The 14,890-nt window shown below is 39.6% G+C and overlaps 1 protein-coding gene across 2 annotated transcripts in view; it reads right to left on the bottom strand.

Moving 5' to 3' along the window:
* The window catches only part of LOC115133674 (RNA-binding protein with multiple splicing), a 55,376-nt gene extending 43,154 nt beyond the window's left edge, over positions 1-12,222 (bottom strand). The window contains exon 1 of one of the 2 annotated variants that reach the window (XM_065016540.1): positions 11,797-12,222. In XM_065016540.1, the coding sequence (XP_064872612.1) occupies positions 11,797-11,856 (60 nt within the window). In that variant the 5' untranslated portion in view covers positions 11,857-12,222. The remainder of the gene's footprint in view (positions 1-11,796) is intronic. The other variant, XM_065016539.1, reaches the window with a different exon arrangement.
* Positions 12,223-14,890: the final 2,668 nt, after the last annotated feature.

The raw sequence follows: 14,890 nt of genomic DNA, 5'->3' as shown, positions 1-14,890 counted from the left end.
TCCCCTAGCGCTTTTATAAATAAACTCAATCCATCGGGTGGGGGGGAAGGTAGTGTGTGTGTGTGTGTGTATGTGTGTGTGTGTGTGTGTGGGTGTGTGTGTGCGCGTACCCTATTATAACCAGATTATGGCTCCAGTACCCCCCCCCCCCTCCTGATATGTTCCACGTCATAGTTTGTTAATGTATCTGTGTGCCCTTTTCACAAACAGAACCCCACCACCACCACCACCACCACACACACACACACACACACACACACACACACACACACACACACACACACACACACGGGGGACATCGTGGCTTCACTCATCTTCCTCCTTCATCATTTTCCCACTGCATAACTCCCTGCTAAGATGTCTCTGAAAAGGTCAACCTGGCCACATGACCTGCCATTTGAAGAGGACGTAGATAGACAAAAACGGGCCTGCACAATTCAATTAGGCTCCAGGGAGGGATGGTTGCATCTGTTGGACTGTAGTTAAGTGCAAATCTCTGCCAAGCTCTTCAGGTTTATTGTAACTTCTTGACCAAACACAACAGATGTCCACATAAACCTATGGCTGAGCTCTGTTCTAACACGTAATCTCAGTGAGACTAACCTGTGTAAATAAAGGTTTAAATCAATAAATGAATAATAAATAATATATTGATACAATTGTAATGGCTAAGATCAAATAGGAACCGGTCACTTGATAAGCCCTGTAATGAAGCCTTCAAAAGGCACAATGCAACATTAGCCTCAACAGTAAGCGAACACTTTGTTCCAAATGAAATGCTTGTTTTAAAGTGAGGTCAGATTGCCAGGTTGAAGATGAGATGAGTGTGGATGTATTGAGGAATGTGGAGATATGGAGATGTCACAGAGGTGTGGAGGAATGTGGAGATATGGAGATGTGGCAGAGGGGTGGAGGTTGTGCAGGGGAGCATGAAGGTTAGAGGTGAAGGAGACATTTATCTAAAACTCCTACAGGAAATGTATGCAAATTCTGCAATTTCTTTGTTCTAGAGAAAGCATTGTCTCGCTTCACTTCCCCTCCCCCCCCACACTTTGCTATTCATTGTGTTTTGAGAGCGTCTTGAATTGTAACCAGGACTGCTGGTCAATCCTGACCTCATATAATCCACAGTTACAATAATGATTTATTTCACATTGCCTACAGCAATGATCACCTGTACTGGTGGTTGGGGAGTGCTACACTACGGCGTTCTAGTCAAGTACTGAAACACAAATTCAACTAATATATGAATCCTTCAATAATGATTGTGTCATCAGCAGAATATCAACAGAATATCAACAGAATATCAACAGAATATCAACAGAATGTTGACAGAATATCAACAGAATATCAACAGAATATCAACAGAATATCAACAGAATGTTGACAGAATATCAACAGAATATCAACAGAATGTTGACAGAATATCAACAGAATATCAACAGAATATCAACAGAATGTTGACAGAATATCAACAGAATATCAACAGAATATCAACAGAATGTTGACAGAATATCAACAGAATATCAACAGAATATCAACAGAATGTTGACAGAATATCAACAGAATATCAACAGAATATCAACAGAATATCAACAGAATGTTGACAGAATATCAACAGAATATCAACAGAATATCAACAGAATGTTGACAGAATATCAACAGAATATCAACAGAATGTTGACAGAATATCAACAGAATATCAACAGAATATCAACAGAATGTTGACAGAATATCGACAGAATATCAACAGAATATCAACAGAATATCAACAGAATATCAACAGAATGTTGACAGAATATCAAGAGAATATCAACAGAATATCAACAGAATATCAACAAAATGTTGACAGAATATCAAGAGAATGTTGACAGAATATCAACAGAATATCAACAGAATATCAACAGAATATCAACAGAATGTCAACAGAATATCAACAGAATATCAACAGAATATCAACAGAATATTAACAGAATGTTGACAGAATATCAACAGAATGTCAACAGAATATCAACAGAATATCAACAGAATATCAACAGAATGTTGACAGAATATCAACAGAATATCAACAGAATATCAAGAGAATGTTGACAGAATATCAACAGAATATCAACAGAATATCAACAGAATATCAACAGAATGTTGACAGAATATCAACAGAATATCAACAGAATATCAACAGAATATCAACAGAATGTTGGCAGAATATCAACAGAATATCAACTGGATGTTGGCAGAATATCAACAGAATGTTGGCAGAATATCAACAGAATATCAACTGGATGTTGGCAGAATATCAACAGAATGTTGACAGACTATCAACAGAATATCAACTGGATGTTGGCAGAATATCAACAGAATGTTGACAGACTATCAACAGAATATCAACTGGATGTTGGCAGAATATCAACAGAATGTTGACAGACTATCAACAGAATATCAACAGAATGTTGACAGAATATCAACAGAATGTTGACAGAATATCAAGAGAATGTTGACAGAATATCAAGAGAATGTTGACAGAATATCAACAGAATGTTGACAGAATATCAAGAGAATGTTGACAGAATATCAACAGAATGTTGACAGAATAACAACAGAATGTTGACAGACTATCAACAGAATATCAACTGGATGTTGGCAGAATATCAACAGAATGTTGACAGAATATCAACAGAATATCAACAGAATATCAACTGGATGTTGGCAGAATATCAACAGAATGTTGACAGAATAACAACAGAATGTTGACAGACTATCAACAGAATATCAACAGAATTTTGACAGAATATCAACAAAATGTTGACAGAATATCAAGAGAATGTTGACAGAATATCAACAGAATGTTGACAGAATAACAACAGAATGTTGACAGACTATCAACAGAATATCAACAGAATGTTGACAGAATAACAACAGAATGTTGACAGACTATCAACAGAATATCAACAGAATTTTGACAGAATATCAACAGAATGTTGACAGAATATCAACAGAATGTTGACAGAATATCAACAGAATATCAACAGAATGTTGACAGAATATCAACAGAATATCAACAGAATGTTGACAGAATATCAACAGAATGTTGACAGAATATCAACAGAATATCAACAGAATATCAACAGAATGTTGACAGAATATCAACAGAATATCAACAGAATGTTGACAGAATATCAACAGAATATCAATAGAATATCAACAGAATGTTGACAGAATATAATCCAGCACCAGTCAAGTCTCAAAGCGACACTAGTTTACTTACAGTGAACACTGTGTGTGTGTGTGTAAGAACAATGAAGCAGGTGTATACTGCACTGAATTGCACAGGTGATTGCTACTTCAACTGTTTTTGAGGAAGATGCCAGAATTAGTAGTTGAACTTTGACGCTTTTACCATGATGACCTAGTGTTACTGTGTGGTGTTGTTGAACAGTAAACAGACACCCTATATTACTTGTTTTTGACGAGAGGACAGTGTTTTCCCAGCAAACCAAAATTGGTTCTGTGAATGTTCCCAGATTGTAGGAAACGTGTAAGATCCGTATTTGAGCAACTTCGAAATGTAATGTGTCAGTCTAGGAATAAAATAACTCATACCTACACATACCGACTTTGCAAGCAGTGGTACCTATCCACCGGGCACACACTGGTTGAATCAATGAAATGACGTGGAAACAATGTGGAATAGATGTTACATTGACATCGGTGCCCAGTGGGAACTTATTTAGAGATTAGTCAACAAGCAGGAAAAGCTGCCAGTCATACACACTAGAAAGTATATTTCTTTGAAATTATTCAAATGTTTTTCAGCTTGAAGCAAAGTATGTGTGTGTGTGTTTGTTTGTGTGTTTGTGTGTGTGTGTGTTTGTTTGTGTGTTTGTGTGTGTGTGTGTTTGTTTGTGTGTTTGTGTGTGTGTTTGTGTGTGTGTGTGTTTGTTTGTGTGTTTGTGTGTGTGTGTGTTTGTTTGTGTGTTTGTGTGTGTGTGTGTTTGTTTGTGTGTTTGTTTGAGTGTGTTTGTTTGTGTGTTTGTGTGTGTGTGTGTTTGTTTGTGTGTTTGTGTGTGTGTGTGTTTGTTTGTGTGTTTGTGTGTGTGTGTGTTTGTTTGTGTGTTTGTGTGTGTGTGTGTTTGTTTGTGTGTTTGTTTGAGTGTGTGTGTGTGTGTGTTTGTTTGTGTGTTTGTGTGTGTGTGTGTTTGTTTGTGTGTTTGTGTGTTTGTGTGTTTGTTTGAGTGTGTGTGTGTGTGTGTTTGTTTGTGTGTTTGTGTGTGTGTGTGTTTGTGTGTGTGTGTGTTTGTTTGTGTGTTTGTGTGTGTGTGTGTGAGTGTGTGTGTGTGTGTGTGTGTGTGTTTGTTTGAGTGTGTGTGTGTTTGTGTGTTTGTTTGTGTGTTTGTGTGTCTATTAGTTGATCTGTGTTTGAGTGTGTGGCCTGTATCTGTTAGTGCTGAGCGATTTAACCAAAATGTCACAAAAAATAAAATTAAAATTAAACCAGGAATTGACCGGCATCGGTTCAATTATTTATATTCCATTTCGTTTATTTTTTTTCTGTGATGTCAATGCGCACATTGCACAGTGTCTCCAGAGATAAATCAAATCAAGCCCGAACTGTGCGATGTAGTAGGGAGTTGTAGTTTCAACAGGCCAATATTCTACATAGTTCGGCACAGAAAACGTGATAATTGACTATAATGACCATAATCCATTGCATGCCTTCTTGTCCGTCTGTGTTCAATTATGCCTGCTATCTGAAAATACATGATCTAAATGATTGATAGTTGGTATTCAGCAGTAATGCCTTATTTAAGTATGCCTTATTTACTTTGAAGAACTACAAAAATAGTGATTTTGTCAGACTTCAGCTCTATGGAGATGAGATTACTTTTTTAATTGAACCTTTACTTAACTAGGCAAATCAGTTAAGATCAAATTCTTATTTACAATGAAGGCCTACACCGGGCCAACCCCGGACGCTGTGCGCCACCCTATGGGACTCCCAATCACGACTGGGTGTGATACAGCCTGGATTCAAACCAAGGACTGTAAAGACACTTCTTGCACTGAGATGCAGTACCTTAGACCGCTGTGCCACTCAGGAGCCCCGAATGAAATAATAAAGTCATCAAATACAACTAATGTAATAAACAACTTAAATATTTTATTAAAGTAAATTAATGTGAATAATGGTTAATAAGTGATCAGCAGTAATGTACAGTCACTATCATCATGGGGACTTTTTATTACAGTCACTACCAACCATCATGGGACTTTTATTACAGTCACTACCATCATGGGACTTTTATTACAGTCACTACCAACCATCATGGGACTTTTATTACAGTCACTACCATCATGGGGACTTTTATTACAGTCACTACCATCATGGGACTTTTATTACAGTCACTACCATCATGGGACTTTTATTACAGTCACTACCATCATGGGACTTTTATTACAGTCACTACCATTATGGGGACTTTTATTACAGTCACTACCATCATGGGGACTTTTATTACAGTCACTAGCATCATGGGGACTTTTATTACAGTCACTAGCATCATGGGGACTTTTATTACAGTCACTACCATCATGGGGACTTTTATTACAGTCACTACCATCATGGGGACTTTTATTACAGTCACTACCATCATGGGACTTTTATTACAGTCACTACCATCATGGGACTTTTATTACAGTCACTAGCATCATGGGACTTTTATTACAGTCACTACCATCATGGGACTTTTATTACAGTCACTAGCATCATGGGGACTTTTATTACAGTCACTACCATCATGGGGACTTTTATTACAGTCACTACCATCATGGGGACTTTTATTACAGTCACTACCATCATGGGGACTTTTATTACAGTCACTACCATCATGGGGACTTTTATTACAGTCACTACCATCATGGGACTTTTATTACAGTCACTACCATCATGGGACTTTTATTACAGTCACTAGCATCATGGGGACTTTTATTACAGTCACTACCATCATGGGACTTTTATTACAGTCACTACCATCATGGGGACTTTTATTACAGTCACTACCATCATGGGACTTTTATTACAGTCACTACCATCATGGGACTTTTATTACAGTCACTACCATCATGGGACTTTTATTACAGTCACTACCATCATGGGACTTTTATTACAGTCACTAGCATCATGGGACTTTTATTACAGTCACTACCATCATGGGACTTTTATTACAGTCACTAGCATCATGGGGACTTTTATTACAGTCACTACCATCATGGGGACTTTTATTACAGTCACTACCATCATGGGGACTTTTATTACAGTCACTACCATCATGGGGACTTTTATTACAGTCACTACCATCATGGGACTTTTATTACAGTCACTACCATCATGGGACTTTTATTACAGTCACTAGCATCATGGGGACTTTTATTACAGTCACTACCATCATGGGACTTTTATTACAGTCACTACCATCATGGGGACTTTTATTACAGTCACTACCATCATGGGGACTTTTATTACAGTCACTACCATCATGGGGACTTTTATTACAGTCACTACCCTCATGGGGACTTTTATTACAGTCACTACCATCATGGGACTTTTATTACAGTCACTACCATCATGGGACTTTTATTACAGTCACTACCCTCATGGGGACTTTTATTACAGTCACTACCATCATGGGGACTTTTATTACAGTCACTACCATCATGGGGACTTTTGTTACAGTCACTACCATCATGGGGACTTTTATTACAGTCACTACCATCATGGGACTTTTATTACAGTCACTACCATCATGGGGACTTTTATTACAGTCACTACCATCATGGGGACTTTTATTCCAGTCACTACCCTCATGGGGACTTTTATTACAGTCACTACCATCATGGGGACTTTTGTTACAGTCACTACCATCATGGGGACTTTTATTACAGTCACTACCATCATGGGACTTTTATTACAGTCACTACCATCATGGGGACTTTTATTACAGTCACTACCATCATGGGACTTTTATTACAGTCACTACCATCATGGGGACTTTTATTACAGTCACTACCATCATGGGGACTTTTGTTACAGTCACTACCATCATGGGACTTTTATTACAGTCACTACCATCATGGGGACTTTTGTTACAGTCACTACCATCATGGGGACTTTTGTTACAGTCACTACCATCATGGGACTTTTATTACAGTCACTACCATCATGGGGACTTTTATTACAGTCACTACCATCATGGGGACTTTTATTACAGTCACTACCATCATGGGGACTTTTATTACAGTCACTACCATCATGGGGACTTTTATTACAGTCACTACCATCATGGGGACTTTTATTACAGTCACTAGCATCATGGGGACTTTTATTACAGTCACTACCGTCATGGGGACTTTTATTACAGTCACTACCATCATGGGACTTTTATTACAGTCACTACCATCATGGGGACTTTTATTACAGTCACTACCATCATGGGGACTTTTATTACAGTCACTACCATCATGGGGACTTTTATTACAGTCACTACCATCATGGGGACTTTTATTACAGTCACTACCATCATGGGACTTTTATTACAGTCACTACCATCATGGGACTTTTATTACAGTCACTACCATCATGGGACTTTTATTACAGTCACTACCATCATGGGGACTTTTATTACAGTCACTACCATCATGGGGACTTTTATTACAGTCACTACCATCATGGGACTTTTATTACAGTCACTACCATCATGGGGACTTTTATTACAGTCACTACCATCATGGGACTTTTATTACAGTCACTACCATCATGGGGACTTTTATTACAGTCACTACCATCATGGGGACTTTTATTACAGTCACTACCATCATGGGACTTTTATTACAGTCACTACCATCATGGGGACTTTTATTACAGTCACTACCATCATGGGACTTTTATTACAGTCACTACCATCATGGGGACTTTTATTACAGTCACTACCATCATGGGGACTTTTATTACAGTCACTAGCATCATGGGGACTTTTATTACAGTCACTACCGTCATGGGGACTTTTATTACAGTCACTACCATCATGGGGACTTTTATTACAGTCACTACCATCATGGGGACTTTTATTACAGTCACTACCATCATGGGGACTTTTATTACAGTCACTACCATCATGGGGACTTTTATTACAGTCACTACCATCATGGGACTTTTATTACAGTCACTACCATCATGGGGACTTTTATTACAGTCACTACCATCATGGGGACTTTTATTACAGTCACTAGCATCATGGGGACTTTTATTACAGTCACTACCGTCATGGGGACTTTTATTACAGTCACTACCATCATGGGGACTTTTATTACAGTCACTACCATCATGGGGACTTTTATTACAGTCACTACCATCATGGGGACTTTTATTACAGTCACTACCATCATGGGACTTTTATTACAGTCACTACCATCATGGGAACTTTTATTACAGTCACTACCATCATGGGACTTTTATTACAGTCACTACCATCATGGGGACTTTTATTACAGTCACTACCATCATGGGGACTTTTATTACAGTCACTAGCATCATGGGGACTTTTATTTTATTGGGGACAGTCACTACCATCATGGGGACTTTTATTACAGTCACTACCATCATGGGGACTTTTATTACAGTCACTACCATCATGGGGACTTTTATTACAGTCACTACCATCATGGGGACTTTTATTACAGTCACTACCATCATGGGGACTTTTATTACAGTCACTACCATCATGGGGACTTTTATTACAGTCACTACCATCATGGGGACTTTTATTACAGTCACTACCATCATGGGACTTTTATTACAGTCACTACCATCATGAGGACTTTTATTACAGTCACTACCATCATGGGGACTTTTATTACAGTCACTACCATCATGGGGACTTTTATTACAGTCACTACCATCATGGGGACTTTTATTACAGTCACTACCATCATGGGGACTTTTATTACAGTCACTACCATCATGGGGACTTTTATTACAGTCACTACCATCATGGGGACTTTTATTACAGTCACTACCATCATGGGACTTTTATTACAGTCACTACCATCATGGGGACTTTTATTACAGTCACTACCATCATGGGGACTTTTATTACAGTCACTAGCATCATGGGGACTTTTATTACAGTCACTACCGTCATGGGGACTTTTATTATAGTCACTACCATCATGGGGACTTTTATTACAGTCACTACCATCATGGGGACTTTTATTACAGTCACTACCATCATGGGGACTTTTATTACAGTCACTACCATCATGGGGACTTTTATTACAGTCACTACCATCATGGGACTTTTATTACAGTCACTACCATCATGGGGACTTTTATTACAGTCACTACCATCATGGGGACTTTTATTACAGTCACTAGCATCATGGGGACTTTTATTACAGTCACTACCGTCATGGGGACTTTTATTACAGTCACTACCATCATGGGGACTTTTATTACAGTCACTACCATCATGGGGACTTTTATTACAGTCACTACCATCATGGGGACTTTTATTACAGTCACTACCATCATGGGGACTTTTATTACAGTCACTACCATCATGGGGACTTTTATTACAGTCACTACCATCATGGGGACTTTTATTACAGTCACTACCATCATGGGGACTTTTATTACAGTCACTACCAACATGGGGACTTTTATTCATTGTTTTATTCTGTGTTGTTACAGAATTCAACCCACATAATGCAGATGCATTTAATGTAAAAAAAGAAAGAAAAAGATCTAAACCAAAATCGAAAAACACTGATTATTTAAAAAAATAATAAATAAAAATAAAAATAATCTAACTGAAACAGAAACAACCTTAAAAAGCAATAATCAAATCACTCTATTATCTGCGTGTTAGTGTGTGTGTTAGTGTGTGTGTTAGTGTGTGTGTTAGTGTGTGTGTTAGTGTGTGTGTTAGTGTGTGTGTTAGTGTGTGTGTTAGTGTGTGTGTTAGTTAGTGTGTGTGTTAGTGTGTGTGTTAGTGTGTGTGTTAGTGTGTGTGTATGAGTGTGTGCACGCGTGTTAGTGTGTGTGTATGAGTGTGTGCACGCTTGCATGTGTGCTGGATTGTACAATGTTTTCTTCAAATGAGGAACAACCATTTACAAATATTAGGACATATATCATCTCACAAAATACGAAGTGTCACTGTCTAACTAGAAGTCAATATACATAAGTAAATATTAGGCTTTGGGTGGTCTGGAAAGCTTCCAAACATCTCCATGGCCAAGCCCATTAAACTCTCCTGTGCTCTTTAATGTAGCCTGTATAAACTCTCGCTCCAAGCTTTGCTTTATATTGTACAAGTAGAAGGAGGCCTCAGCTGGAGCAGTGATCCACTATCTTACTTTTTGTGAGAACTTTCATGAGAGCAACGACATGAATTGGTTTTCCACAACCCCCCCACCCCCCCAAAAACATTTTTTATTTTAGAAGATGCAAAGTTAAAATACTTGGTGCTGGGTTCATTTAGAGTGTTATAAGGCCTTGGGTGCTGTTGTAATCATTGACGTGAAAATAAGTCTTTAAAGTAGTCACTCTTAACATTTTCCCAGATTGATTTGAACTAAACTGTTACATTTATGATGGGGGGGTGCAAAAAAAGGACCAAAGTGTCAATGACACGTGCTGCAGGTATGAAAGGTTTATAGTCGAACACTTACCTTCAGGACTTTATTGGAAAACTTTATTGGAACATTGCAGTAAACGAAAGAGAGAGACACAAGGACCATAATACCTTTCCTCTATGTCTATCTCCTACCACATATGTGTGATGCAAACTGGATTGCACCCATAGCGGTCTAAACACAAGGTCCATATATCAGGTCGCATCAAGTTTCGACTGTTTTGCCTATTCAGACATATGTGACTAATACTTAGGCTGTAATGAAATTCTTTCAAGATAAATAACTCGTTTAATCTAATATATGTTTCTTACATCACTTGGCTGGGTAGACTGCGGCATATTGCAATAACACATCTGTCACCTAGAAAGCCGTCATTTCACTGCCAAAATAAATGACTCCATGAAAATGATACCGCTTACAAACATATTTAGATAGCAAGATATATTTAGGACATTTGATACAATATTGCTAAACGGAGCTCGTATTATTTTAAGAGAGAAGAAAACAAGTGTCAGGATAGTGAGATATAACTTTACCAGCGTACATTCACGTGTTTAGATTATGGATACCAGAGACAATGGCATTCAGAGATATATCTTCTTTTTTTAGCCTGAAACATAGTTCTGGAGACTTGTCTGTGCTTATGCGGTATGAAGGCATATTGCCTGCATGTTGCAACAGCAGTGTTTGAAGATGTTCTGAAGATCAGCTGACAGCCAATACGCTTACTTAGAAAGAACATGCCTACTCCTACACAAATTGGCCCCATCAAAGTGAATCCTACATTACTCAATCTATCTCACATATTCATCAACAACATGATGTCGGACTTTTTTTTTCTCTTCAAAACTAATTCAGCAAAGTTTTAATTTGTGGTCAAAAGTTAACAGATGAGTATCACTAGTATTCATATCTCATTGTCTTCTGTCATTGAGAATAACCACAAGTGAAACATCATGAACGAATAGGTTTACACATGAATCACACGTGAATCAACTATTTGAATGTTCTTATGTATCAAATAACTAATAATAAAAAAAATCCCTTAGAATTAAGATGCGTTAGTCAGACAACGTGACAAACCGAAAGGATATTAGACGGTCATACCTCCTCTTCATGACTGGTGAATTCATTCGATTCGTTCTCTTTCTCAGTATTGTTATTCATTCTGAGACAGTTATCTCTTTATCTTGGACCGCCTTTTGTTTGGTTCTATCCTTCTCCGGAGAAAACAGAAGAACAAGCCGTGTGCCGACCGCTGTCCTGTGTAAGCTATTGTACCTCTAGCTTTTGACTAGTTTCCCGGCATTAATAAAATAAGTCAATGTTAAAAGTCAACTGACAGATAAACTGATAAATATTGAAATGGTTCTGGATATAGATCTAGATAACCCGTTAACACGACGACATATTCCTCATTAGAATGCAATATTCCTAGGAAATCTTTCCAGAACCACTGCGCGCCCCGAGGAGTGAGATGAAAATAACTATTCATTTAACTGCACTACGGCAAGGCAGACCTTGACGAGGAAAGTTCTCCCATCTCCTTCAAAGAGGGAGGGGGGGCTGGGATGGGGCGTGGGATAGGGAGTGTGATGCGCCGTTTCTCCGAGCTTATGAATGTTTTATAAGGTGTCATACTAGGAAGGCAACAAAGGAACACTTATGTGAGCCTCCAGCGCAATCTACACGTTTATCGAACGTTTTAGATTCTCACGCGTGTTTCAGGTGACCCAACATGTTTTCGAAACGAGGAGACAGCTTAGCTATTCACGTGCTTTTAACAAAAACATAACAATAACACGTTCACGGCGTTATTTCATTATTTTGTATTGCACAGAAGCCTATCAGTAAAGGTAGCCCAACTGACATTTGCTTTGGCCTGTTACATGGTATTGTATATCATTTGATACTTTTATTCAGTATGCAGTGAGTACTGTTAGTTCACGTTGTGGTCTGCTTCAAGCTCATATATTCTAACATGTATAGACATAGGATTAAACATTAACCCACTCAAATTGCACACCGTCATAGACTTCTGTCAATTATACACGTAGGAACTCGAGATTCACATATTTAACTAGCTGTGTTTTGCAAACTTGGAGAAATGTACACACATGAGAACAAACTCTCATACACACACATAAGCACACACGCACACACACACGCGCGCACGCACGCACGCACACACACACACACACACACACACACACACACACACACACACACACACACACACACACACACACAAGCACACACACGAGTACTAGGGGTTGAACAATAGTCCAAAGACAGTAAGACACCAAAACAAATGGAAATAGGTAAAATAATTCAAGCTGGAAGCAGCAATGCCGGGGTTCAAGCTCTAGGCCCACTGTGCCACCATCAGAACAAATTGGACACATCATCATCGGATGATCTACTTCTGTACTCCTTACCACACTTGCCAAATATCAGAACTCAACACTCTAGTTCATACAATAATAAGCCAATGAGCTTGCACGAATGTTTTTTCCTGTCCAACAGTGCCACCGTGAGGCCAAACTGAATCATACTTGACAGGTTAGCTAGACTCACATTGCTGAGCATGTGTGCCAAATTCCATGACTGAGTCAAACAGATCAAGAGATATAAATATGTGCCTGTTATAGCGCCACCATGTGGTGGATCTGATTGTTCTTGCATATGTTGAAACCTTGACAGTGTTTGGAAACCGTGTATCAAGTTTTGTTTCAATATGAATAACCGTCTGATTTACATCCGTTTATGTGCCAGACCATCCCGACACAAATGTTTATTGGTCAATATTTATTGGCCATGTTGTTTGAGATGTTAGTGTAACAGTATAACTTTAGACCGTCCCCTCGCCCATACCCGGGCGCAAACCAGGGACCCTCTGCACACATCAACAACAGTCACCCACGAAGCATCGTTAACCATCGCTCCACAAAAGCCGCGGCCCTCGCGAGAAAGTGACGTCACCGATTGAAACGCTATTTAGCGCGCACCGCTAACTAAGCTAGCCGTTTCACATCCGTTACATTAGCCTGGAAAACGTTATTTGTGAGAGCCATAGATGCCATGTATCAAGTTTTCTGCAGACCGGTCATTTGGTGCCAGAGGAGGAAGAGGAAGAAGAGAACCGTTACACCAGAGGAGTAGCATTTGAAGTGTTCTTCACGAAATTCAAAATGGGAGAAAATCCGTAACGTCAGACCTTAAGGGTCATTGAGACAAATTTGTTCCTTGTGAGGAGAGGGACCAAGGAACCAAATATCAGGACTGTCACACAGGGTGAGGGGCGTGACCTTTCAAAGTTTGCATTTTCAATCTGTTGTTATAGTGCCACCATGTTTATTTTATATTTACCTAGCCAAGGCAGTTAAGAACAAATTCTTATTTACAATGACGGCTGTTCTATTCGGCGCACGTGACATATAAACTTTGATTTGATTTGTGCTGTGGACAATAAAACGCCACTCTAAAATGTGTAGTTTTGTCACACAACACAATGCCACAGATGTCTCAAGTTTTGAGGGAGCATGCAATTAGCATGCTGGCTGCAGGAATGACCACCAGAGCAGTTGCCAGAGATTCAATGTTAATTTCTCTTCCGTAAGCTACGAACAACAAACACAACTGCGTTTTTTCGATGGCAGTTTTAATGCACAAAAATACTGTGACGAGATCCTGAGGCCCAATGTTTCTCCCCAATTTCGTGATTATGATCTTGTCTCATCGCTGCATCTACACAACAGGCTTGGGCGAGGCAAAGGTCGAGTCATGCACCCTCCGAAACATGACCAGCCAAGCTGCGCTTCTTAACACCCGCCCTCTTAACCCAGAAGCCAGCTGCACCAATGTGTCGGAGGAAACACCGTTCCACTGACGACCGAAGTCAGGCTGCAGGCGACCGGCCCGCCACGAGGAGTCGCTAGAGTGCGATGAGCCAAGTAAAGCCCCCACCAGCCAAACCCTCCCCTAGCCCGGACGACGCTGGGCCAAACCCTCCCCTAACCCGGACGACGCTGGGCCAAACCCTCCCCTAACCCGAACGACGCTGGGCCAAACCCTCCCCTAACCCGGACGACGCTGGGCCAAACCCCCCCCCTAACCTGGACGACGCTGGGCCAAACCCTCCCCTAACCTGGACGACGCTGGGCCAAACCCTCCCCTAACCTGGACGACGCTGGGCCAAACC

Source organism: Oncorhynchus nerka, unplaced genomic scaffold, assembly GCF_034236695.1.
Source record: "Oncorhynchus nerka isolate Pitt River unplaced genomic scaffold, Oner_Uvic_2.0 unplaced_scaffold_34___fragment_2___debris, whole genome shotgun sequence".
NCBI lineage: Eukaryota > Metazoa > Chordata > Actinopteri > Salmoniformes > Salmonidae > Oncorhynchus > Oncorhynchus nerka.
This window is presented reverse-complemented; position numbering and strand designations above follow the sequence as displayed.